Genomic DNA, 27,528 nt, shown 5'->3' with positions numbered 1-27,528 from the left:
TCTTCCCCAGGCAGCCCTTCTCATCCTCACCCCGGCAGCGTGAGCTCGAAACCAAGCCAGAGGTGGGCTCTGCTCCCAAACGCAGCCAGATCCGAGTCCCCACACCTGGGTAGCGAGCTAACACCAGCACTAACCCTACAGCTCCAAGCCCACACGCCGTGTCCCAGGCTCCCCAGCCCCCTTCCCACTCGATTTTACAGGGGCAGCACCGGTGAACAGCCAACATCCAGCCCAACCAGGCCACCCTCCACCCACCCACCTCCACCTCCACCTCCACAGAGGAGGAAAGTGGAACAAAGCCACAATAATCCCCCAAACAAAATGACACCAAGAAGGAACTAGAACAAAGAATTGTTTAATTGCTTAACTCTTTCTCTTCCAGGGACCACAGAAACAAGTTTTCTGCTCCTTCTAACGAGGGCAGTAAGGCTTGTGTGTTACCTCTACAACTGCAGGGGCAAAGTTTACGAGATGATCATCTTTAGTACTCGAAAAGGCTAGAATTAATAATGGTCGGCGCAACACTACGAATCCTAGAGTCTCCTAACGGAGAGCCCGTTGCTAGAATACAAAAATAAAGGAGGCATCCCTGCATATCCCAGGCTAGAAAGAGTTAACCAGAAAGAGCAGGAAGAAGCTTTCCCGAAGAGGGGGTCGAAGTAAACGGCAGAGGTCAATAAAGCAACATCTTCTCCCTACTTCCCCAGCATGTTTTTTCCTTCACCAATAAATACAAATTCCTCATTAACAAGCGCCAAAGCAGGCAATCTGCCCGCAAGGAGGGGAAAAGGGGCTAGAGGCAGAAAGATTTTTCTCTCCCCTTCTCTCCCATTATTATTTATCTTTTTAATCAAAGCAGCCATTAAAAAAAAAAAGCAATCCTCTGCAGAGGCAGGGAATCTTGTAGCTTTCACACTGCAACTGGCAGGTAAAAGAGCTGCACTGTCTCACCAAGGTAAAAACAACAAAAAATAGCTGCCACAGCAAAAGGTGAACGGGTGGGGACAGGTCTGTTCTTTTCCAAGCTTTCCATCTCAGTCTCAGTTTAAAAATCAAAGTCTGCAGACATTGTCTACTGAAAGCTGAAAAAAAAAGTTTGAGTGGGAGGAAGGGGGACGAGGATGCATCTAGTAGGAAAGCCTGAAGCAAAAAAGAAAAGGCCAGACCACGTCAGAAAGCCACCCGAGTGAGAATTTTCCTTTACCTCTGGGTTTTGAAGAGCACTGAGTGCCGGGGTGGCCTTGGGAGAGGTTGTGGACAACCAAACAGGTAAACTGAGCAAGCAGTCGCACCTCCTGCACTGGTACTGCGTGAAAACAAGCACCGTGCCCTCAGCAGCCAAGTGCCAGCAGCTATCCATCCCGGCAGAGCTCTGGCCAGTCGTTTCTGGTGGCAAGGGGCACGCTCCCGCACGACCGGGGCTTGCTATGGCTCGGTTTCACCCACGGGTGACAGAGCAGACGGACCTCGTTGTCTGAAGGGCAGAGATCAGATCCCAGTCAGCTCCACTGCGACTGCAAGGAGGGAGCTGGGGGGGGCCTCTCTCTGCAGGGAACAGCATCCTTTGAGAGACGCTGCCAGCCACGAGGCTCCGTGACCTCTCTCCCTCTCGCACAAGGCTCTCTCATCTCACAAAGACTGTTCTGGAAGGGAGAGGAAGCCGGTTACCTTGATCAGCCAGCACTGTGCAGTCTCTCTCATCAACGCCTGGCGGCCAGAAGCAGCCGGAGGAGGAAGGGAAGGCCTCTCATCCTTCCACAGCAGGAACAGGAAGACCAGGGATTGCACCACATGGAAGAACAGCCCGAATGCAGCACACACACATGCGCACGCTCCCAGACACGCATCTCACCCCTGGGACCAAGGTTAGCGTGTTCAGACCTTCAGCAGTAAGAGACACGAGACAGCGCAGAGCAGTTAAGATCTCCAGGGGCTCTTTGGTCTTAGTTGATAGTCCTAGAAAAAAACAACCTCTTCAGATTGGGTTGTAGCACAGCTGTGTAAGATCTAGTCGATATTTAGTGTTTGGCAACTGCAAGAGGGGGGAAAACAGGGCTGCATGTTACAGGAGAGGGGAAGGAATGGAAGTACAGTGCTGCATTGCTAGGCGTAGTCCTGGCTGTGCAGCCAGAGCCAGTGCGTGGAGAATGGGAGGAGGAAGGAGGGTTCCTGAGAGGACCACTAATCCATCAGCTGTTACTCCACCAAGGTGGGAAGGGCCCGCCTCGGCCAAGACAGAGCAGCTGGCTGCATAAAAAAAGCTGCTGTCTGAAAGCTCAAAACGTGAGTTGCAACAAACACATGATGGCAACGATCTCAGCTCTAGCACTGGTGACACGGAGAGAAGGTGAGTACAGCTACACACGTTTTGGGCAATAGAGAGAGAAGCCCTGGGAGAGTGCTGTTACCAGCCCCTTTCCTCAGCAGCTTCAGCTACACAAGTCCTAGGCCTCCGATAAAACCTGCTCCCATTGCTGCCACCTTTCTCCCCAGGTTCACAGACCGTAGAAGAAAGCATCAGAGCTGGGCGAGCACATCCTGCCCTGCTGAGCTGCACATACTCAGTGCCTTCGCTGATTCATCAACTAAGACAGATGCCCAGGGAAAAAGACAGGCAATATCCAGTCCTTAATACAACACAGCCACATCTGATGGCAATATGTTAGAGATGGAAGCCAGAAGAAAGAAATTATGGGACAAAACAGGTATTTCATGGCCAACAACCCAAAGCCAGGGGCCTCTAGACAGTCTGGCAGCGTTAAGAGCAGAGTCAGGCTTTCAAGACCAAGATCACTGCAGTAAATTCATTCCATAAGCCCTGCCCTAGGTTTGTATTTTATTCAGGAATTTAACATCCCCTCTACAAATGCATGAATGCAGGCAACATTGCTCTGTACCAGGTCATACAGCAGCTCTGGAAAAAGTCACCGGCTTACACCGCTTACAGACAACTCAAAGATCCCTGTCGGGACTAAATTCCACTAAAGGCAAACCCCAGACTGCACTGCCATGCTGCTCAGTAGCGTGACGGGAGAAGGAGGAGGTGGTGGTGATGGTTTAAAGAAACGGCCGCTCCTGCCCCTGCCAGCTTGTCCTACTCTGTGCATAGTGCGATACAGTGCAGTCATTCATCAGAGAAAGTTCAGGACCAAGGAAACTAGGTTCCCTTTCAGCCAAACAATTGGAGGAAGGAGAGGCAGTTCTGTTTTAGCTGGGCCGGCACTGGACTTGCCCCTCTGAGCTGTCTTCGTCGTCTGAGCCTCCAGCCCCACCACTGGTCAGTCCTGTAATCCGGTACCCCATGTTGAGCAACATCACCTCCAGCGGGTCCGCATTCATTCGTCTCTGGTTCGCTTGGGAAGCACCTTCCATGTCCACTACCACGCGGCCATTGAGGGTTTCGCTCTGCAAGACAAGAAGGGAGAGAACTCAGCAAGACAGGGCGAGGAACAAAGAGCTGCTGCAACCGTCAAGAGATCTCAGGAGGAAAAAGGTCTGTGTTACTTGTCGAGTCACCAAGACGGTCGTTTACTGCGGCTCTTACCTCTGGCCTGGGATTCCACAGCCGTACAACTGGGTCAATGCCACTGGTGGCCAGGAAGCAGTAACTGGGATGAGGCTGGAGACAATTCACAATCGACTCGTCTCCCTGCAGCACTCTAACAAGGTTGGTGGTTTCTTTCTCCCAGATGAAGAAGGAGCCGTCATCCGACCCACTGACTATGTACTGTGCATTGCTAGGGTGAAAGGAGCAGAGACTGGAGATCACAGCTCAGAGCCAAAGCTCTAGCAGACACGAGAACCTCAGATGGCTTCTATCATCAGTAGGCTGCCCCTCCTTACGCTTACGGATCCAGATAAAGCTTTCTGTGATAGTTCCCTCCATCCCCAGAATTTGTTTGCAATCCCAAATGGCTTTTTGGAAACGCCAGCCCCACTGGGTCCTCTGTGGATCTGCTACTGAACCTGTTGTTCACGCAGCCACACAAGGACGAGGGTTTCCACCATCCTTCTCAACCTTGCAAACCAGCACCAGCATCACTTCGTGAACGCTCACACGAGCCTACACGTGAGGCTTTATCCGATGGATGGGAACATTCTGTTGCTGCTCACACTCCTGTCCCACACCCCTATTACGCTCTACCAACATACCTGCCAAAGAAATTGGCCTCTTTGATGTCTGTAGTAGTGTTACAGTGGCCACAATATCGGAATTTGTAGTCGTAGCTGCGCTCCCTCAGCACCATCTCATCCTCTGAGATGGAATCCTTGCGGCCTGTGGCTCGCAGCCGGATGGGGCCACCTCCTTTCTTGTCTTCAGCTGGAAGAACAACAAATTTCCCTCATCACAATTCGGGGAGGAACACGTTCTACACAAACAAGGCACTCTAGAACAGCATCAGTTTCAGAGAACAACTTCATCAGGGAGCAGGGCTCAGGGCACAAGCTCCCTTCCATATTATCTCCTGGATGCATTGCACTACCTTATATCACGCTCTCACTTGAGACCAAACCAGGACCAGACACAAGGAAAGAACGGGCTGAGGCCAGTTTTTGTGCACAGTAATAATCAATCTCCCTCAGAAGCTGGAGCTTTTTTCCTAGGAGCAGTTTAAGGAGGAGAACTCCTTGTTTGTTCATGAGATTTTCCCCTAACCTTGAAGAACCACGCCGAGCAGCAGCACTCACCATTATCACTCTTGGAGAAGAGGGCTGCGTTGATATCTCTGTCTAGCGCGTCGCAGGCACTGCTGTGTGCTTGTTCTGGGAACTTCCCTTTAAAGTCATCCAGACACTCCAGTGCTTCTGCCACGTACTTGAGTTCAAAGAGACAGCGGGCGAGACGGAAATGGGCCTTGAGGTGGCATGGATTCAAGGATATGGCCTTCAGGCAGTCTCTCAAAGCATCATAATGGTCCCCATCCCTGGAGAAAAGGGAGGGGTGGATTAGATAGTCCGGGTAGCAACAGCACACTTTCTCCACCGCCATTTCCCAGCCCTTGTCTCTCTCCAAAGCTTGTTGTTTCCAGCACTCTCTATGCAAGCAGACACACCACAAGCTCACATATTAATAGCATTTGCTGTGTCCCAGGGGCACCATCTGACCAAGGCCAGCTTCTCGAATGCATCTCCACATCTACACAGGCAGCCCTGTTAACGTGACCACGCGGGGAAGCCCAGCAAGTCTTGACCTGCCATTTTAAATCCGACAGAGCAGAGCTCACTGATACAACACATTTAGGGAAGTCCTTTGAAGATGGAGGATGCACAAGCCCTCTGGCCAAGCAGAGGCAAGGCCTCTCCTGCAAGGCGAGCGGGGCCTCCTCGGAGCACGGCAGCTCACGCGTGCCCCTTTGTGGACGCGCGGGGTGGCAGCATGTTTCCTTGCCCACAGCCAAAGCCACTTGGAGTCCTCAGGAAGGAGCTGAAGAACCTCCACGCTTCACAGTCCTGCTGGATACGTACCTACAGCAGCAGCCTCTTCCCACCTTTACAGGAAAAACTTGATGATTTAGAAATAAGCAGTAAAGCAGATTGGTACTGCAACAGATATTTATATCTTATGTACAGGAACCAGAGACTACAATCGATTTCCCTAAACTCCATGGCAGTGGGGGTAAGCATTTTTGTTTGTGCCCTGGAAGGAGAAGAGACATGACAAGCCTCTCACACCCATGCCTGATTCAGACTGATAGAGGCTGAGAAGTCAGCCTGGGCTAACCGGCAGGTGCTTGTAGCAGCATTGAGCCTAAACTGATCAAAGCCACCACAATCTTCCCTTAAAGAGGGCCAGGTCTCCCTGTGATGGCTAATAAAACTAATTAGGTTCACACCTGAAACCCACACACACCGCTTGGAACAGTCCCAGGGAGCAGGGGGTGAATTGTCCCATACCTCCCACGGGGTGAGGATTCGGATCACGTGGAGCCTTTGTTAAGCACGAGGTGCTCCTGTATCTGATCATCAACGGGAGCTCCAAATGGCTGGGTTAACACAGCGAGCAGTGCTTATTCAGTGCCACGAGCACGTTCTGCAAGCCATTCATTCCACTGCTCCCTGCCCTCTCTAGGTAGATGTTGGCCACAAACTGCAGCTCGCTGGTACAAAACGTGAAGTGCTTTGTCCATAACATCTGCAGCAGAGCAGGAGAAACATGGATCTTGAGGCCTGCATCTACCTTTGCAGCACCGTGTCCGTGTTAAACCAGCATCTCACCACCTTCACTCTAATGAGGAGGTAACACAAGTTACTTGGTATGATGACAAGACATTTTCAGAGCCGGACAGGCTACAAACTGCTCTGCCACCCTCCAAAACCCTTCAACCCCAACTACCAGGGACAGACAGCCCAAGAGACCGGCGTGAAAACGTACGTGTTGAGATGTAAAACAGGCCCTGACTTCTCCTGTTGTTACAGGCTTGACTCAGCTTGTGAAAAAGTGCTCTAACTAGGAATCAGCTGAAGTACTGTCAATGCAGACAGTTAAAAGCCATCAGGAGCGATGCAGTTGGCTCTTAGGAGCAAGTTTTAGAAGGACAGTCTTTGAAGTGCTGCAGAATACGAGCAGCATCTTAAGGGAGGTGAGCAAGGGGAGGTTAGGAAGTTAGAGCTTCCTTTTTCTGGATCTCCCTGCTGCTTAGAAGGAGGCAAAAGCAAGACCTGCAGTGTTCTGCAGGGTGCCTGGTTGCTGTTCCTGCCCCAAACGTGAAGGACACCTTAGAGGCACGCTGCGGTTCAGTGTGTTCAACTGCTTCACCCTCCTCCTCAGCAACATCCCAGCCTTCCTCTGTCATTTACCAACAGCTGTTCCTAGCAGAAAAACACATCTTCTCTGCACCTGAGAAGGTATGAGCTCAGCACCATTTACATTCTAATCACTGCACACCACAGAAAGCCATCGCATATATTTTCACATCTTCCTGCTACTGAAAGCTGCAGCGAGCACTAGCTGACACGCAGAAAGGTTCAGATCTGCCAACATCCTCCGGGAAAAATGATGCCTATAAGAAAAATGTCATTCACTGAGATCAGCACTCAGCTTCCGTCTTCCATTCCTTAATCCCAACCCATTGTTCTTCTCCCTCTGAACGCTGAGGTCCTTTTGAGGCAGCTCCCAAATCTCTGCTATTGCAAAACAGCCAGTAGGCCAGTTACCAACAGTCACAACAACTGCTGGCTGCTCTTTATCTTGGCAAGATGATGGGAGAATTCATTCTGGGGATTTCAGCAGGGAGAGAAGGAGGATATCCTCACAAAGCAAATGGAGATGAAGGGCCACAGCTATTTTAAATATGTTAATAGCAAGCCATGCTACTGAGTCTTACTCTGCTCAAGGGGACAGATACCAAAATAACCCAGCTGTGTCTTGCAGATGCAGCTCTGGCTGTTGGTCAGAGAGGACACTACCTACTGCAGAGGCTAAGAGCATATTTTGCAATAAAGAAGGAAGAACCTCCTCTAGACTCTGAGGCACCAGCTGCCACCTCACCAAATCCCTCAGAGAGCTGAGCTTCCAGTTGAGGGGAATGTGGGCTAGCTGGGCTAACACAGGACCAGGCCACATTTGACCATCTCCAATACCAGCCTCTTGGATCAGGCAGCAACCAGAGCAGCTCCAGGCAGGCCCACAACAATCTTACATCAGGATACGTGAAATTACACAGCACGGTAACCCATCACCTCATCTGCTGACAGCAAATGTAGAGACATCACCTAACGCAGATCAGAACTACCCAGAGACACACAAACACCTTTGGAGGTGCTCGTAATGTCGTTACTCACAAGTGGATTTCTGGTTTCCTTTTAAACAGGAAAGGAACAGAACGTGACTCAGCATTCCAGTGGGCAAACCCACAAGCTGCTACCAGGTGTGCTTGCCTGCACAACGGCTGTGGCCACGAGTTCTCCAACACGTGCTGCTGTGCACCCCTTGTTCTGTGCCAGGGGTGCCCCAGAGCTCTGCTTACTTACCACTTGCGCTTCATGTAGGCAGCAGCTCTGTTTCCATACAGCATGGCGTTGTTGGGGGCTTTCTGCACTGCTTTGCTGTACAGCTGGATGGCTTGAGTCCACAGCTGGCAAGCAAAGGCCTCGTTGGCTTGCTGCTTGATTCTCTCCAGATACGGAGGCAGCTCTACCTGGGGACTGCAGGGAAAAAAGGAAAGAAGCACAGCTAAATGTCTCACTTGCTAACACTCCCATTGTTAAAGTTAACTGTTAACCCAGTTAAATACCTGCAGTGTTTTGTTCTAACTTAACAGGTCCCAGCAAGTATTAGCTAATACCAGAAGTTTCAAAGGTCCTGCACCTGAGTAACCTGAATTTAGGAAGAGGGAGTTTCTTTTTGACCATCATTTGACTGTTTCCATCTTTTCTTTATATACAGATGCACTCAAAATTGAACAGTGTTTTTTTTAAAGTCTCGTTCCTCAGACTTCACCAATATATCTGTGCTTTGACTGCATAAAAAAAAAAAATAATCCAGACTTCCTTTAGCAACATCTAATGGGTTGCAAATTCAGAAGGAAACCAAGTGTCTAAGTTCACAGGGCTGCACACAAGGCCCATGCTCAGCAAACCAAAATGAGCATCTCCGGTGCTGTGGTGGAGGGGCCATCTAGAGGAAACGAGCTGAAAGCATTCAGCAGTGGCTGGAGGAACCTAGACTACCCTTATATGGTATTAAGCAACTGTGTCTTGACTTTTAACCACATCTCATCAGCTGGAGGAAAACCAGTCTGCAAGATGTGCTAGAAGTCTGCTTCTGCTTCACCCCAACTGCTCTTTGTTCGTAAGGAAAAAAGGCAGCAGGGACAGTAAAAGAGGGCTCTCCATCCACCCCTAGCTCATATGCAAGGGTAATGACAGCAGTGTCATCGTTGTAAAGCAATTTTGGCAGCTTCAGTTCAGCTTGCAGCAGGCAGGTGCCTAAAAAACGGCCAAGGGAAGAAAGGCTCTTTCAACCCGACAGCCACTCCCATCTGTCAGATCACAGCCCCGGCAAGGTCAGGAAGTAAAAACCATGCAGGACAACTAAGAACACTTCGCTTCCAGGACTGAAAAGTCATTTCTTAGTTTTGTCTGCAGTAAATCATTGTAAGAGGGGAAAAATCCTAATGGAACATGCTTCTCCTAAGATGCTGTTGCCTGATTTGACTCAGGCTCATAGCCCACACACCAGAAACAAATACAGCCCCTAGGACAGAGACCACTCAACAATCAAATCAACATGCCAAGTGGGTTTGCACTTCACGCCTTTTTTAGCAGCACCTAACCCTGACAAGAGGAAGAGGGCCTGAACAAAGCCATCGGCCCCTCACTGAGGCAGATCTATCACCTTACCTCACATGTGCTCTTCCTTCTGACAAGCGGAAGCCATTGCTGTGGAGATGGATGCCATTGGACACTCCATTGGTAGAGGTTTTTCCATTCTGCACTTCTGAAGGTTAGAAAAAAATATATAATCATGCAATGGTTCAATGTAGATTACACAAACTAATCCCTGAAATATCAGGGTTACATTTTACAGCATAACGAAGCCAATGCCTCAGCCCCATTCAGAGCACAGTGAAAAAGAATTCCACAATGCCACACGTTCCCGTCTTCCAGCCACCCAAACTTGATTTGCCTTCAGAGAATCCTTTAGGTTAGAAAGACCTTCAAAATCATCAGGCCCAACTGTCCACCTGACCTGACATCGACCCGACATCACGTCCCATCACTAAACCACATCCCTCAGTGCCATGTCCCCAGGTCTCTTAAATAAATGCCTCCAGGGATAGGGAAGCCACCACTTCCCTGGCAGCCCGCTCCAATGCTTTACCAATCTCTCCATGAATAAATTCTTCCTAATATCCAATCTAAACCTTAAACATAGCAACTTCTTTCTAAATGCCTTTGTATTTTTCAGATGCACTGAGGAAAAAAAAAACACAGGCCCAAGTTGTTTAACATTTTATAGAACAAGGAAGATGAGTGGAACCACTGGAGATATCTAGTAAGGGAATTCCAGATGCTTTTTTCCTTTCTTTCTTTTCTTTTTTTACCCTGTTGCTCAAGGAGCAGTTACAAACTGAAGCAATCCTCTGAAGGTCGTGCAGCCAGATCACTTGCCATTCTTATAGAAAAATATTCAAATTCAAGTTTTATAAACTGCATTTATGTTGTAGCTGGGAATACTCCCGCAGCCATTTCAGAGGCTGGGAAACTGGGGACTCTTTCCAAGCAGTCTACTGAACAGCTCGGAGCTTTCAGTGCGCAGAGACATGCATGCACACGAAGTTCAGCCTTTGTACAGATGCTGCTTTTTTCACAGCCCTTGCCTGAACTTTCTGTACCCAGAAGGGCGGAGCGTTTGCTGAAACTGCACCACGGTGAACCTGTTCAAACCCTGCTCTGCCATTTAAAGCATGACCTCACCAGATACCACAGCACGGATCACCCACATGCAGCCAAGGCAGAAGAGAACGGCAGGCAGGGCATCTACTCGCTACCAGGATGTGAGTGTTAGATTAAGGCCCAAGGCAAGCTGAGTACACAGGTTGAACTCTGCCAGAGTGCTCCGAGCACAGGGCTGAGCAGGGAACACTCCCTGATAAGAGAGAGCCAGCCTCTGCCCGGGGACAGCGTGCTGGACGTTCACTGCACGCTGCCTGCAGTACCTGCGTACGAACAGGCCCTGTAAGAAACAGGGCCAGGAATACAAAGGCTCTTGGATTGACTTACTTGTGGAGTAAATGACTTTTTGAATCAACTATCTCACCACCAGGAAGGAGATTAGTGCCAGGCCAGACTCTCAGACCGGGGACGAGATTGTTCTGTCTCCTTCTAATGGGCGTTTAAAGGGGTAACGGCTGCACAGCTTGTAAGTTTATAAACGTAAAAGCAGCACACCATTTCCATGTTTGTCCACATACAAAGTATTTCCTCCTCAGTTAAAGGCAGGGTGGTAGGACCTCAATCACTCTACAAAGTCTACTTTATCTTGAGGAGAATGCTTAAAGCTATACCTAAGTTGACACACGCACACACCCCTCGACAGCTCATTTCTTCCCTCGAGACACATTTTGTCGCTATGCGTAAAGGTTTTAGAGCTCAGGGTATGAACTGCACTGCAGAAATTGCCCAGCAACAGCCATGTCATAATTCCTTTCCCTCATTCCTGCCCAGATGGGGCTGCACCCTAGAAAGAGTTGCATTGTACATGATTTCCCTTTGCCTTGCACTCACTTCCATGACAGCATCACACTTACCCCCTGACGTGTGGCATTTCTTTGGGAGGAGGAAAGTGTATGGCCGCTGCTTGTAAGTTAGATCAAACAAATAGACCTGAGAGATCAAGAAAGAGAGTAAGACAAAAAAAAAATGTCAGCGATACATAGAGGCTTAAGGGACAGAAATAAAACAAGGCTAGATGTTTCCATGCTTGTTTTACTATTTCCAGTTTTTAACCTTCTTGTTTATAGACATGTTCGCACTGAATAACAGCAGTACCAGTGTCTTTTTGCATGCCAGCACTGGATTCAGAAAAGAACAGCACTGAGAAACAGGAGCCTTGTTTAACTCAAGAGGTACAAACCAACCTGTTCAAAAAGCTCTGACTCCAAGAAGATATTTTAGCCATTTAATTAATACAGTGATCATAAACAAATTGAAAGCTTAGTGGTAGAAAAGCAGTACACTAAACCAAGGTGTCTCTAAGCTGAAGCAAAGATTTCATGAGAAACTTCAAACACAGCCCTGTGAAACCCTAATTTAAACTTGTACCAGTATAGGAATTGACAGCCCTTATCCATTCGTGTAATTCAGTACCTCCTCTTAAAGAGAAGTCCAAGCATAAGAAAGATCTCTAGAGGACAACCAGAGTAACCTGCTCACAAGGGAAGTTCCTACTTAATCCACGCTGATTAATACTGTCAGGAGGATTTTCTCATTTCACTGATAAGCTTTACAAAAGAGCCACAAATATCACCCAGTGCTTAAAATTAAAGCAATCAATATCGCAGGTGAAGTCCTTTGCTTCTGTAAGTTCCTTATGTACTAGATTGTATTACAGAAGCAGTTTGATGTTTCGGGAATGAGTTAAGATTTTTTTTTTCCTGCATCAGGAAAGGTCAGTTCCAGAACTTTTCTTTCTCTTCCAAGAGAAGGAAAAGTGAATTGCAAAACCAGATCAAAATACCACATAAATTTAATCACTGATAGCATAACAAATAAATCCCTAGTACCAGGCGTTCAGTCCAAACGCATCAGAGAACGGTTTAAAAGCCAACGATGTTACCCCACAGAGGAGTCACTACATCCGTTTTGAAGACAACCTACAGTGGCCCGACAAACACAGCCAAAATGTTAAACTTTATACCAAATTTTGTCTTCTTACCTGCTCCCCTCCCATGTTGACTAAGAGCTCAGTGCCATCAGGACTGAAGGTGACATACGTGGCCACCAGAACTCTCAGCCGGTTGTTGTAGTCTGGAAGCTTCACTGGAAGGTGTCCTGTGGGGGGAAGAGGTCCATAAATATTAGTGTAATAGGAACTGTTGTCTTTGTCCTACATCAGCTCCTCCCTTTTACAAGAGGTTGTTAGGACAGCAAGGACATGAAGCACACGCACCAAAGCGATTTTCCATTTCCTACTGCTGTCTGTTGAATCCTTCCACCAGCTACCAAAACACTTAGATGTATGGAGCTGCCTTTTCACAAGTTCTAGATGCTATTTTTGCAAGGCCATTTCCATATGCAGACAAGACCAGATTACGACTATCTTGCTAACAACTGCAGGCTGCAGAACCCAGCAAATCACAGTTTTATGGATTCACTAAGGATTTAGCCTCCGTGATTTGTGGCCAACTGCAAACAAATAGCTCCTTTCTCAACTCTCTAATCACGTTTCCTTAATAAAGCTCTTAGCACAATCAAACCACGGCTCCTAAATATTCAGCTCACACAAGGGTTCTTTTGCTTCAGACAGCAGATGTGTTGCATGACCAATTCAGGGGACCTAAGAAATCCTCCAGTGGGACTCATCAGAAGCAAGACTGTCAAAACTGGTCTGTTGAACATGCTGGTTTAAGATACTTTAAAAAAAAAAAAAAAAAAAAACATTTTGGGAAAAAAACAGTAAATGAGCACTGGAGTAGAATGACGTCTAGATTGCCCAGACACTGCATTGCTGACTCTTCATGTGCAGGATGAAGACAAGCCATTTCCCTTCTGTGCCAAGAAGATTTTTAAACAGCATCTTTGCTGGGACCTGTTCCAGAAGAATGTCTAGAGCCCTCAGGTTACCCAGTCCTTGACTTTCCAATGAAGCTGACAGAAAGACATTTACGCTAGACAAGGAGTAAGGCCAGCTCACCAACACACACTGCTGCCAAGTCAGGGAAGGTGGGCAGGTGGCGTAAGCAAGAATTCACAGCACAGAAGAGAAATAATCTACAATTTCACGGAACATTCATGTATTACACAAACACTTTTCCACGCAGTGGTTTCTTGTGTGAGGGGCTGAACTCAGTTTCTTCAGGCATTAATTTGAAGCCCCATTGGTCACCCCCAGGACACGTCCCAGTACCTGCCACGTAGTACTGTGCTGCACCATCCGGGAGAGGTTTCTGCCGGTCACAGAACGTGTGGACTCCAGCTGAAGGACTCTGCTTCATGCTTTTTCTAGCCAGAAAGAAAAGCAGTTATAATCACAGCATTCAACTGCTGGAAGCCTGCTCTATGCTAACACTTCTTGTTCATACACAAGGGCAAGCCCTCATGCCCGTGCAGCTGTGCAGTCACAGACCTGCCTCCCATCACCCCAGTGTACTTACTTAGATAAAAAGGCTCTGTGGGTGCTAGAAAAGACTGGGTAAAACTGCACAGTGAGGCAGGCGAGTCCCAGATCATCACAACTCCCCCTTCCCCACTCACATGTGCCAAGAAGGCCCAGAAAAGCCAGCTGCTGTTACCTGTGGTTGTGGATCATGCGTATGTCGTAGAGCCGCACAAAGGGCCCACTCGCCCCCACTGCCAAGTAGTTGTTATCCTGGGGGTTGACTGTGAGGCATTTGGCCTCCACCAGCTGCCCGCAGTACTCCGTCAGGTCTATCAGGACTTCTGAACGCTTGCTGTTCTCCCGCAGATCATACTGCCTGCAAAGGGAAGGGAGAGTCAGCACATCTACCCTGCTCTGCAGCAACCTGTGTTTAATTATCTGGCTTGTATGCGAAGAGCTGACACTACCACTAACAGGCGTTTGTGCCACAGGTTACTGGGAGCAAACCAGTTCAGTAAACACTAGGCCCCAACATCAGGATAATCACTAACACCAGCTCTGTAACACGCACAGATCTAGTTAAGCTCCAAATTAGACTCCAGGCCATGACCTAACAAACAGTACACAGTATGAACAGACTCTTGCAGTTGCATCTACTCATTAAGTCCCAACAACTCTGAAGGGAAGCTTCGCTCAGTGTTGTTCCTGCCTTCCTACCCTCCATTTGATACAGCTTTTCCCTTCTTGTCCTCCCTTTCCAGTGAAGGAAAGCAGAGGAGCTGGGTGAGTACTTATCAGAAGAATCTGCATTTCAGGAAGAATCTGCATTTCAAGATGAATCCCTTCAGCTTCAGGAAAGGGAGAGATTAGCTTGAGCTCTTTAGTACAGAGTGTCTCTCTCTAGATTTATGCTTAGCGCATATCACAATGGATCCTAATCCAATTCATTTTGGGGCAGAACGCGTTCTGTACCTGATTAGCCCATCTTCTGCAGCACTCCAGAAGGTATTAGGCCACATGGGAGCTGTGGCAATCCGCTTAACTCTGTTTGTGTGGTCTCCGAACATGTGGATGGTTTCCTTGACAGTCAAGTCGTGGACGTGCACCTTGGAATCGGCAGCTCCCGTGATGAGGATCCGATCCCCCGAATGCGGCAAGAACTGCGGAAGACAGATTTGACATTCAGACCTGAGAGGTGCCGAGGCTCTTCACAAACACAGCGCTGAGCTTCCTTGGCAGGTCACAGAGCAGCTTGCTTTGGGAACGCAGGACGCCCCATGCTACCCCCTATCTTCCACATGCACACTCAGGAGTCAGTAATGACAGTAGCACACAAAATGCTCTCACAGTAACACACAAAATGCTCTCTCCATCTCGTATCTTTAACTCCTGATCTGCTACAACCATTTCCTTCAATTCTACAGAGGTAAGGAGCTAAGCCCAGGAGCTGCATGAACTAAGAAGCACAGGTATTAGATGTAATGCAATTTTTCCTAATGTTACAAATACTCAGTGATTGGGGTTGAGGGAATGGATTGCTTGCACGAAAACATTTTCCAGCAACATTTCAAGAGCTACTCTCTGGCTGCTTTGGCTGCTGATTTCGTTAGTCATTTAGTCCTTCCACTCAAATACCTTGACAGAAAAGATGTTTGCAGTATGTCCTGTGTGCATAGAAAGGAGTTTCTTGTGGTGCAGAGGATCCCAGACAATGGTATGCTGGTCATCAGAGCCAGAGGCCAACAAGCTAAAAGAAACAGAAGAGAAGTATGCATCATGGACTCTTCTGTTCCAAGCTGTGACTGATTTCTGAGAGTGGTTTGACCACAGATAGCCATTAACCTTATTCAGCTCTAAGAAGCCCCCTTCCTTCCTCCTTTCTCAGCTCTGTTTTCTTGATGCTTTCCATTCAGCCAGTCCAAGGAAGTAAAGCAGCCAAATATCAACTCCACAGAAAATAAAGCAAGGTTTTTTTTGTTGTTGTTTTAGCATCTTGACCCAGCTCACCACAGACTCAGATGGCACAGCAAAAACAATGGGAGCGTTGGTCAATAACAAAATGCAGGGCCTCCACTTCCCTCATTAGCCTGGCTGCATTAACTGCTCCCACATCACAGGCGAGCTCAAGCCAAGCCATTCATTCCTGGACTTGAGATGTGCCCAGGCAGTCCCAAGGCAGGACTCATTAAGTGATTCACAGACTGCTTTTTAAGTGCAGGGTGTGGCAGCATTGCAAGGTGCTCGTACATCTATCTTCTGTTAAAGCAAAAGAATCTGACATCTGCAGCCATCAGCTGTTTTAAATTATTTCCTTGGAGCCAGATCTCTCTCAAGTATGTGAAATTTTCACTGGTAAATAATTCTGAAGACTATCAGACAGCAGGCTTTGGATTTTACAAGAGGCATGTCAAGAAATGGAGGCTTTTTCTTCCATCCAGTTATTTTTCTTGGAGATGCTCTTTATTCTACTTGGTTAACCGAAATGTTCTCATGATGAGTTTCTCTCTAAAATTGCAGAGGGGGGTGAATGCTGCTGTGCCTCCCTCCCTAATGTGCACGTCCCCAGCATCAGCACTTAGCATCACAGCGAAGGGGGTAGGGAAATGTCACTTCCTACCAGCTGGGCAAATCCTGAAGATCCATTATAATCCATAATGCCACTTAAGAGAAGAGAGCAGCCTTCAGCCTCCACTTCTTAGCCTGACCACCTCCCTTCTGAGCTCACTAAAGGGGCATTTCTAATAATATCCAGACATACCCAACAAAATAAAGCTTTTTCGAAGCGCGAGCTCTCCAAGTTCCCAACTTTGAGCTTGAGCCCTCATCCATTTTATTAGGAATTTATTTATGGGAAGTAGCTCCTTACGATAAGGTGACCTACATGCTACTCTTGGGAGAACCTGGGTTATCACTCTGTTGATCCCCCAAATCAAGTCGCATACTTACTCTCCTTTTTCGTTCCATTCTAGGCAGTTGACACACCCAGAATGACCCTGAGCAAAAAAAAGGGGAAGAGAGTATTACACAAACTTCAGGCTTATCAAACAGAGCTGTTCTAAGACAAGGACGCAGCAAGCTCCCCACACATAACAACTTGTTCTAAAACAAGCAGCTTTTTATTCCGCAAAAGAACACCCACATGGCAGATAAACACCTCCAGAAAAGACAGACATGCTATAAGCAGCTGGGGTAGAAAAGACAAAATGAAACAAATAATAATAAAAAAACCATGTAGTGTTGAATAAAATGGCAGTTCAGCCTCACAGGCTACTGATGAAATCCTGCTGTACACATGGAAAGGTGACTTTGCTTCAAAAGCCCTTGGCTAGGCTGACAAATTACATGTGCAGGTTCTCTGGAATTGCAGGGAAAATGCAGTTCTGATAACTCTTTCGGAAGCACCTTGCTGCTCGGTGTCTGTGTCATACATCCTCAACCAAATTAGCTAACAACTGCAACGGGGAAGACTAGGAGAGCACTGAGCAACAGCTGAGAGGTGGCTGGAAAGGGAGACAGAAGAATCCTTTCCTCCCCCAAACCAAGACAATCTTAATGTGTTTTTTTAGGTTGTGTCAGACTGCAGTACAACAGCCCATTCTTTAGACAACACGTTACACTTCGGCTTTACAGCTGAGTATCTGGAGGAGTTGACAGCTGCCTTCTTCAGACAGCACTGTTAGGGTCAGTTGATGCACGCCCAAAGGCTCCAGCAGACAGTTTAGGGGGCTTAATAACCAGCACCTCTCTCCCATATAAAAGAGAACTCCGTACACTCCAGCCTGCTGTACTTTCCACATCCAGCTGTACAACCAGTGGCTGTGTTTGCTGTTTGAGCACTGCCCACTCACCTGCAGTTCTGCTTCCAGGCCCAGGCGTCGAATGAACGGGTCGGTGACATGATAGTGTCGCTCAAAGCCCAGGGCGCCCCTCTCCTGCACGAAGCAAATAAATGTCACACTGACTACAGCAAACAAAACGCTCCTTGTTCCCTTTAAGAGAAGATTCATGAGCCATAAAAATCAAGCAGGGACCTTGCCAGATATTGGGGTGTCCATAGCATTAGGGACATGTCCTGTAGAAGGAGGACATCACTTGCATCATCTCCAGCTGCTTACACAGTTTGCAGTCCTTGTCCTGGACTGCTCTGAAATATTTCTACCTAATTGATGGGCTCCAGCTGGGCAGCTAAGGCAAGGTTTGAGGAAGCCAACACCAAGACCAAGTTGACTGCTTTGTGCCAGAAACAGAAGATACAAAAGAGCTCGAGTACGCCCGCCTCAAACCCTTGGCAAGGATTTCAGAAACAACTGACTCCTCAGACTGCAGAATCTCTCCTGAAGCACCAAAGATGACTTTGAAACTTGAGTCAAGCGCTTGTAATCTCAGCATTCCCAGGTCATCCTCACCGTTCCCTGCATCTACCATCACCGTTGGGAAATGTAATGGGGAACACAACTGGACAGCATCCCCTAGAGATGGCTTATTTCATCAGAAACGGAGCAGGAGCGCGTGGCTGCAGCACCACAGCACAGCCTGTTCTACAGGGAAGGGAACAGCTGCCACAGAACTGCGTCAGTACAAATGAAGGTGAAGAAAAGCAGGACAGTTGTTTCCCCTGTGATCTCACAGAGTTCACAGATGCATCAGCAGATGGCTTCGATGAAAGAAGGCCAACTGCAGAGGCAGGCATGAAGGAAAGGGAAGGCAAGTTGTATTTTGAATGGAACATCAAATGTCCGAGGAGATCCCTTCCCAGCACCTGACCCAGCCCCAGCCCTGTCCCGTGATGTACCACGGTCAGGTGAAGACAGCTTGAGCCTCAGTCAGCGCTATTTACAGAGGAGAACACTGATGTCAAAAGCTGTCACAGTGCTAGGAACACACCAGGAGTCACAGAACAGCCCCAAAGAACAAGCACAGCGTGCAGCCACTGCAGACCAATAGTGAACTGTGAACTCCATGTGCTAGCAGATATTTGAGAACAAAATGGAGACAGGTATAAGGAAAAGAAAAACAAAACAAAAAAAAAAAACAGGCTATTATAGAAACTTCCATTACAAACTTCAAACCTCTTGACTTATCTCCATGGATAGTGTTCCCAGAACACTCCCAGGTCCAGCACAAGGTGCTGCAGTTATAATTTCTTGCTCCTGCAGCCTCAGTAGCTTTGTGAGGTCAGTGCAGCAGGATATTGCTTCTCCTACAAGGAACTGTCAGACTTAGCAACCTTCCCAAGGTCACGGATGAAAGCCTAACAGAACAGACAGCGTGAAAAAGTCCCAGGCTAGCGCTCCAACCACAGACCCATCCCTTCCTTGTTAGGGCAGCAAAATAAATCTTTGCACATGGATTAAATTACAAGCTTACACAAGGTTTGGTACCAAACTGCACGGTGAACTGTGGTATCCCAGCTCCTAGTTCCTTATTCGGGCCCCTAACAGGCCACTTCTGTGAATTCTGATTACCAACAAAGCTGCAAATGATTTAAGGCCTCCCAGTCCAAGCAGTAATTGTCTATTGTGTCTGCTGGAGCTAGTCCTTTCACGTTAAGAGATATTTCACTAAGGCAGCCATCAGATGACTGATCTGACCACAGAAGTTTCTCCCTACACAAAGGAAGCAAACACATCACTCTTTAAAGCAAAAAGAGACGGCAAAAAAAGACAGAGACACAGAGAGAGATCATTAGCCTCACTACAGTCAGAAAATACCTTTGATGGCAAGATCACACAAAAAGAACACAAAGAAGTCGGCAAAAAAAACTCGTGGGGGAAGCTAGCTAAGGGTCCTTTATGTTGCCCAAACACAAGCAGTCAGATTTCTCTCTTCAGCAGTGTACTGTAAAGGAACAGAGCTGCCAACGTGGAACCAGTCTGGTGTGTTCCTGCTAGGGAGAAGGATTGTGTTCTCGTTATGCCATGCTTCGCCCCAGCTCCTCATTAAGGACAACGCTAGGTCCTGTGCGTTTGTTCTCTTCAGCTCCTTATGCAGCTGATCAACACGCAGGTGGCAGGATCTCTTCAGAAGCACAGGCAACACCATGAGTATTTCCCAGCCCCGCGTGAATGCTGCTTCTCCACCAGCTCCCCGCTCAACACGAGTGGATGTTTGGTAGCACGTACCTTGATCTGCCTGTGGATGATGTCTCTGGTAATGTTTGCTTTTGCCATCTTCTTGCAAGAAGCTATCGGAAGAGCCGCTGTGCATCCAAGCATGCCAACAGAGCCAAGATCCACACCAAGGGCATTTAATTACCTGCGGAACACGAGAGGGAGCAAACAGAGACAGGCAAACACATTAGGATGTTCATACAAACTGGGAAGGACGACCCACCCCCAAATAGCAGCGGCCAGGAACTGAAGGATTCTCTACAAAGGCTCCTCGCAGAAACTCAAGGATGGGCAGGAGCAACCCAGGACTGAAGGACACCCGACCTAGGAGGTCACCCCCAGTTTGCAGACAAGTTGAAGACGAGAGGAACTCCAGGACAACATCAGCCTCGAAAAGCCATGCAAAGAGACCCTGCAAGTCCGGGGTCAGGACGCACCCTGTTCCACAGTTTCCACCTTTGTATGTGCAGCCTACTTATGTCCAATTTTGCTTTTCCCATTTCCCAAAACCAACAAGAATTATTACACCGTGAACCTATAAGGCAGTGATATTTTTGGCCACCTCTCCTCCCTTATTTACTACATTTGATTATTTTATTTTTTTAATTAAAAAGTAAATTTACTGTATTTGGTCATAGCAACTATTATTATAATAAATAATCAATTTATTTAATTATTTTATTATATTAATTTATTAATACAATAAAATTAATTTCAATTAATTTATTATAATATGTGTTCCTTAGAAACCACAACAGCCAATCCTCAGGTGACACTGTCATCAGAACACCCCGTTACATTAGCAATAAAAAGGGGTGCCCTTTTCTAGTTGTATTTTAGAAGAAATGAGAGATTTCCGCATACTTATGGAGCTCTACATTGAATTCACTCCCCTAAATAACTGAAACCCTGTAAGATCAGCTACACTGCTAGAAAATCTTCCAGCTGCAGGGTCATTGTCACAACCCTGCTCCAGTCAGGCTACCTAGCAGAACACCAGCTCGTCTCTGCGAAATGATGTCATTCACCTCATTTCCATACCACAAACCTTGTGCTGTCCCATTTTGGTATTTCTATAGTTCTCTGAAAAAAAAAAAAACAACTCGTATTTTAAACACCATTTTGTCCTACATAAGCCGAGAGTTTTAAATTCCCTTTAACGAGCAGTCGCGAGCAGAACCAGCCGAAATATTCCAACGAGTCCTCCTGAACGAGGAAATGCTGATTCACCCAAACGAGGACGTTTCACAGAAACGCAGCACCCAACAGCTCCGCTGAGTTCAGCCTGACAAACACTGCCCCTGCTGGTCCAGCCACCAGTTTGGGTCAAACGAGGGCTTTTTGGTCAATGCCACAGCTGACCCTACAAGTCTCGAGGCTCCTGCACCTCGGCGTGCCCCACTCCAGCTCCACCTGGCTTTGGGCAAAGCATCAGTGTGTGGGCATTTCCGCGTGGTGCCGGTACCAGGAGTCCACCTCTCTTCCCAGCTTGCAGGCTTGCCTCCAAGCGGAGGCTCTGAGCTCCTTCCTAGCTCAGCTGGCTCCTCCACCTGACCCTGTGGTGAACGCAGAAAGGACATTAAACCTACAGGTGGCAAGGAATGCCATGCAAAATGCAGATCAGTCGTGTAGCGGGCTCCTAGGCAGGATTTAGGGTGGTCGTAGAAGCTCTCAATACAGCACAGAAAGGCAGAGCTGCTTGAGGAGCTCCCTACTGCAGCAAGAAGCCCTTATGGTTGTGCTCGAGCCCTGTTTTGTCCGTGCTGAGGCCAAAACGGATGAAATTCCCTCAGCCTTGGGCACAAGGCAGCAGGAGGGGAGGACCCAGCACCGTGTGGCCACTTGCAGCCAGCACGTGGGACCAACTCCTCCCCGGTGTGAGCACTGGCAGCCACCTCACCCACACCACGTGTAATTTCCCCAGCAGACACATCCCAGTAAGACCACAGCCTCCACACACCTCCAGCTCACCGCAGAGGAAGAAGCTCGACCCGTTCCCCATCCGCTGAGCTCGTGCTGCACCCCATCGCCTGCTCAGCTGAAGGACACTGGATCAGGGCTCCTCGAGAATCCGCTGGCCTGAAACTGTCCTCGATCACCAGATCTGGTGTGTGTGTGCTTCTCCAGCGTGCCATCACGTCGGCACTTCAGCCAACTTTCTTCTGTTGCAGAAGTAGCACCAGGAAAGCCAGCACGCAGGCACAAGAAGGGACTTTCGTGTTTTAAGCTTCCTAAATGTTATTACCCTCCTGTTAAGTACGAGTCGCCTCACTCCCAGGCTTAATGGCAAGAGGCAGGGCTGTGAACGCATCTCCTCATCAATATTTCACGCCAGTTCCTGTCGTAGGATGATGAGGCTATCACATTTTGATACCTATCCTCTGCCTTTCCACGCGAGCTTAGAGCTGGCATCGTTCTGCCTGCTGATGGAGACCAGGTCTGCAAGGGGACAGCAGCAAAGGGCTCTCCCCTCCTTCCTTCCCTCCCTCCTGAGTGCAGCCCCATCCTTCCACAAACCCACTGGGACACACGAGTGTTTCCTCCACCTGTAGGTACAGCAGGGCAGAGACCTTTATCCCCCCCCAGGCAGGATCCAAATCCCTCATCTCCCTGCTCCAGACCAGCTTGGTTTTCTCTGGATCTCAGGAGGTCTCTCAGGGCTAAAACCATGCCAGAGCACAGCAGGCAGTCGCCTCCCAGCTGACAAACACCCAGTGCTCTTCTCAAGACCTCTGGAAGTGTTTCTGTCCCATCTCTTACCTCTAGTCGTGGCTAATTTCTGAACAGCTCCTTTTTATTCAACCCCGACCTGCCACGACAGCTCACCCAGTGCCCTGAAGCACACGCCTGGAGGAACGAACGTTGTTGGAAAGGCACAGACCTGCCACACTGCAATTTGCTTCTCAATAAGTTACTGCAAACCCACTGATAATACCATAAATCTACTCTTTGACTGTACGAACAGGATGTTCGGAAGAAAATATGAGCATCTGAATCCCCCTGCTCCTTAACACAGACTCAAATTCCCTTCCTCTCCAACAAAGCCTCTTCTGCCACGAAGCTGTACGCGTCCTGGAGCTCATTTCATGCCCATCTTCTGCAGGAGCACAGGAACACAGCGCAGGTTGGTATCTCTGTGAGTGTTTTTGGGATTGCAGCTGTGCTGTGGAGCTTCCCAGCAGTAACTCGGAGGCGTTCGTGGCTGATCATCCTCCAGCAGGTCCCAGCAAGAGTTCAACATCTTAACTCTAGCTCTGAACAGTTAAAGGTCAACAAAATCACCCATGAAATCAGTCCTTTGCTTGACAAAGTTGGGCGAACAAGGGTTTAAAACAAAACATTCGATGCAAAACTGACTTTAAAGGTCCCAGTGCCAGCATCCAAGGCTGCACACCAGCACATTGCTGAGATGCCAGTGCAAACTTTCTAGTGTTTGACTATTAAAAAAAAAAAAAAAAAAGACAGGCTTGGAAAAAAACAGTCAAATGGGTAAACATGAGTCTAAGGTGTCTCTCTTGCTGACACAGAGGTTTGAGTGAATGCTGTTACACGCTTAAAGGCCTCCCACAACACACACGTGCTCGGCCAAGGGGACTCGTGGAGCTTTTCTTGCTGTTTTTTGCTGCTCGACAGGTATTCAGCAGTGAGAAACCACCGCTGCCAAGTCTTTGGCAAGCTTAAATGACCGTGGAATCACAGGCTAGGAATTAAGGAGTCCCAAACTCCCATTCCAGGCCAGACTTTTTCCATCAGGCCCAGCCGGTCACAGCCCCGGCCCCACACTCACCACAAATACCTCGTTCTTCACCACGCCGTTGCGCACGTAGGTCAGCAGCCTGTGATTTAGTTAAAAACTGACCCAGGTATAAAGCACGAAAACCCCTAAGCCTTGCAAGTCTCCTGGAAAGTAACCACGAATAACTGGAGAAGAATAAGCAGGGCCTCCGACCCCTTCCAGTCACCGAGTCCCTTCGGAGAGCCCTGTCCAAACGTCCCCCCAAAGGGGCATCGCTCTCCATAGGGCATCTTTTGGCAAAACCTCACTGCTGTACAAGTTCTGCTCGCTTCCCAAACATCCTTTCCTAACCACTCGTGCAGTTCCCTGGCTGTTCACTACACCAGCACAGCCAGCTCACAGAACGAGAGGATTACGTCCCGCTTACGGAGCCATTTGGGATAAATCCACGCTGTTGGTACCAGCGATGATCACAGAAGCAGCTCCGCTTTGCCTACACCTAAGAGACCACCGAGAGCTTTTCTGCTCCTTTATTACACGACCACTGCAGCACGTTTCACCGCCAGCCTTCAGGAGCATCTCCACCAGCCCATCCCGGCACCAGCCCCTTCTCAAACCGCACCCTGAAGCCCGGACCCTGTCCCACCTGCGGTTAGCGCTGGTTCACTTCTCCGACCCTCCTGCAGCGCAAAGCTCCAGAGACAAATAAACCCCAAACTTTCGCAACGCTTGGCCTTTAAATCCGCAGTCAAAAATTAACAAGCCACAGCTTTCTGCAGGCTGCGCTCTCGAGACCTGCTAGGGTGCATTGGCACTGACGGAAACTGAAGGGTTTCCAGGGAGAGAACTCTTCCAAAGAGAGCTTTGGGGAGGGGGCACTTCCAAGATTTTTGGCTTTTCCCCAGCCGGCTCTCCTAATTTTCCTGAAACACTCACTCGAAGTCTAGGAGCAAAGCGTTGACACCCGTAACGCGAACAACTCCATCCTTTTACTATCAAACAGTCCCAAAGCGGCCGGTGTTGGAGGGGTGTTCTTGTGCCTCAATATTTCCCCTCACAGAGCCACCCACACGCCCCAACCCTACTCACACGCGCGGTGAGGCAGCGCCACGGCCGAGCACCCCGCAGAGCTGAGCTCCAAAGTCCAAAGCTCTGGCCTGCTGCCCTCCCAAAAAGCTCCAGCAACGCGGACAGCGGCCCCAAAGCAGCCGGGCCCCGCTCTCAGCTGAGCGACGCGACCCCAAACCCTTCGGATGCGCCCGCGTTTCTCAGTCCCTGAACTCAAGGTCATCGGAAAACAAAAAGCACCAGCTCACAGCCCGCGAGTCCTAGCGGGGAGGTGATTCATCCCGAGGGAAGATCCCTCTTACCCTCCCCTCCAGCATCTATAAACGCCTTCAGTTGTCCAAACACCACCAGGACCCAGCTCAATCCCTCGGCGGGCTTCTTTAGGCTTACACCTCACTTTCCCTGCCCCCTTTACCTTGACTTTCCAAGAGGCCACGGCTCAAACTCAAAGATACACGGCCGGATTTCTAACGAACCCAGGGAAACGAGAGGAAGAGACCTCGTTAGCGAAAAGGCGGCTCTGCTACAGCTGGAGGAGCTGCCAGGAGCAGCAGCAGCAGCTCCCCAGGACAGACGGCCCCGCAAGCAGCACCAGGGGAAGGAGCCGCTTGCACCAGGACAGGAAAGACCTGAACCCATTGCAGGTGGGCAGCAGCAGGGGGGGCTTTGAGAAGCCCACCCCGCAGCGCTCCGGGCTCCATCCTGCAGCTGACGTGGAGGGGAGAAGGGGAAGGTGCGAGAGCTGCCCGGTGCCTGAGCCACTCGGCCCCAGGAAGGAGTTTAATGGGATCAGGGCGCCAAGGCCGGGCCCCTGCACAGGTAAGGGGCTGCAGGGTGCCCAGTGGGGTCGGGGAGAGTCCCACGGGAAGGGCTGGGGGGGGAGAGAGGGGTTGGGGGCGGGCAAAAGGGGAGGGGGTAGAAGGGCTGGGGGTGCTGGAAAATAGTGGGGTGTCCAGGAGGGATAGGGAATATGGACTAGGGGGGGCTGGGGGGGATCTGACAGGGAAAGGGGGCATGGGGGGGGGAACTGATAGGGGAGGAGGGCGTGGGGGGGGGAACTGATAAGGAAGGGGGGTATGGGGGGGAATTATTGACAAGGAAAGGGGTATGGGGGGGGCACTGAGAGGGAAAGGAGATATGGGGGGGTTAGCAAACAGGGAAGGAGGTAAAAGGGGGGGGTCACTGATAGGAAAGGGGGTGTAAGGGGGGGTCACTGAGAGGAGAGGGGGTATAAGGGGGGGACTGATAAGGGAGAGGGTATGGGGGGGTCACTGAGAGGAAAGAGGGTACAAGGGGGGGGCACTGAGAGGAGAGGGGGTACAAGGGGGGGGATAACTGACGGGAAAGGGGGCACGGGGGGGTCACTGAGAGGGAAAGGGCTGCGGGGGGAATGCAAAGGGCACGTTAAGGGGGGGGGGAGCTGACAGGGAAAGGGACACGGGGGGGGGGGGGGGCGTGTCACTGAGGGGGGTGGGGGGGGGGTCCCGTGGTCCCGTTACCTGTCAGGCCTCCCGGCGGCGGGCGCAGCGGGCAGCGGGAGTTGCGCGGCTCCATCCATGCGGGGGGGGCGACACCGGGAGGGGGCGACACTGAGGGGGGGGGGGGGGGCACACACGGAAACGGGGCCGAGCGCGGAGAAAGGGGGGGGGGGGGGGGGGGGGGGGAGAGAGAGAAGCCAAAAGGGCCCCCCCTTAAAGCGTCAGGGGCCGCGGCCCGGCTACGAGGAGGTCCCTTGGGAGCGGGGAGGGCCCCTCAGGAGCGGCCCCGGCCGTGCCCCCCCGCCCCGTGCCCCGGTGCCCCCCCTCCGCCTGTCCGGGGCTCAGCAGCACCCCCCCGCCGCCACAGCCGCCGCCGCCCGCCCTACGCATGCGCTACGCCAACTGCGCCACCACCCCCCCGGCACCCGCCACGGCCTCAGCCCCGCGCAAACGGCGCAAATCGCTTTCGAGAATACCTTCCCCTGCCCGTCCTGCCGAGGGACGCCGCCCCGTGATTGACAGCTCGCCCCCGAGCCAACGGGAAAAAGGGGAGAGGGCGCTTCGGGAGGGACCGGCCAATCGGCGAGGCGGGGGGGCGGGACGTGTGCCGCGCGAGGGCTGCTGGGAGTTGTAGTCCGCGGAGGGGGCTAGGCCTTGGGCCTCCCCTCACGCAGTCCCCTCAGGGGGCTCCCGGGGCCCGCGGCGGCCCCCGCGGCGTCCCCCGGCCTCCCCCCGCTGCCGCCCGCCTGCGGGCCGGGAGCCTCCGGGCTGGGCCTCGGTGGGCACGGCGGTAGCAAGGCCAAGGCCTGGGCTCCCCGTCAGCCTGAGAGTGTGTCCCAGTGGAAATCCTCACCCCCAGCCCGACCCCAGTGCCCCTTCCACAAGCAATTCCCACCCGTTGCGCCTCAGGCTCCCCCAGGCAGCACAAAGTTATTTTTCTTATGAGGAGAAATAACCTTGTGCAAAGAGCCAGGGGGCGGCAGTGTTCACAAAAAACCTTCCCTTCGGCCTTCCAGCTGCCGTGGGACGCCCTGAGGTCCAACGCTGCTGGACACGGGGGAAGCAGCGCTCCCGACACCAGGAGGCTGTGAAATAAAATATTTCAGGAGTTAAACATTCATCCCTCTGTGACTCACATCCCCAGCTAAACGTCCTGAAGCCTATTAATAAACTTTAATGAATAAACTCTCGTTGAGAACTTTGTTTTACAGCTCCGAGATAAACCCGGCTGCTCAACAGAAGGAAATCGCTACTCCCCTATTCTGTGTTAACACAGCATAAAGCCTCTTAGCTCAGTTATCTGCGAGCTTGAGGAATTTCCCATATACCTCTCAATTTATAAAGGACAGATCAACCATTAGCTTTAACAATCTG

General features: G+C 50.0%; 1 protein-coding gene across 1 annotated transcript; it reads right to left on the bottom strand.

Annotated features, from left to right (window-relative positions):
• Positions 1-339: 339 nt before the first annotated feature.
• On the bottom strand, positions 340-26,525 carry WDTC1 (WD and tetratricopeptide repeats 1). The gene is made up of 16 exons (XM_084300574.1): positions 26,176-26,525; positions 19,885-20,017; positions 17,611-17,694; positions 16,709-16,755; positions 15,398-15,509; positions 14,735-14,922; positions 13,956-14,138; positions 13,571-13,665; positions 12,380-12,495; positions 11,253-11,328; positions 9,343-9,439; positions 7,972-8,145; positions 4,690-4,925; positions 4,153-4,321; positions 3,545-3,737; positions 340-3,405 (listed from the first exon to the last, which is right to left on the bottom strand). The coding sequence occupies exons 2-16, from the start codon at positions 19,975-19,977 to the stop codon at positions 3,208-3,210; spliced, it is 2,061 nt and encodes a 686-aa protein (XP_084156700.1). The 5' UTR covers positions 19,978-20,017; positions 26,176-26,525; the 3' UTR covers positions 340-3,207.
• Positions 26,526-27,528: the final 1,003 nt, after the last annotated feature.

Source organism: Netta rufina, assembly GCF_964035555.1.
Source record: "Netta rufina genome assembly, chromosome: 23".
In the NCBI taxonomy this organism is placed as follows: domain Eukaryota; kingdom Metazoa; phylum Chordata; class Aves; order Anseriformes; family Anatidae; genus Netta; species Netta rufina.
The sequence above is the reverse complement of the archived record's forward strand: the minus strand, read 5'-3'. Positions and strand labels throughout refer to the sequence as shown.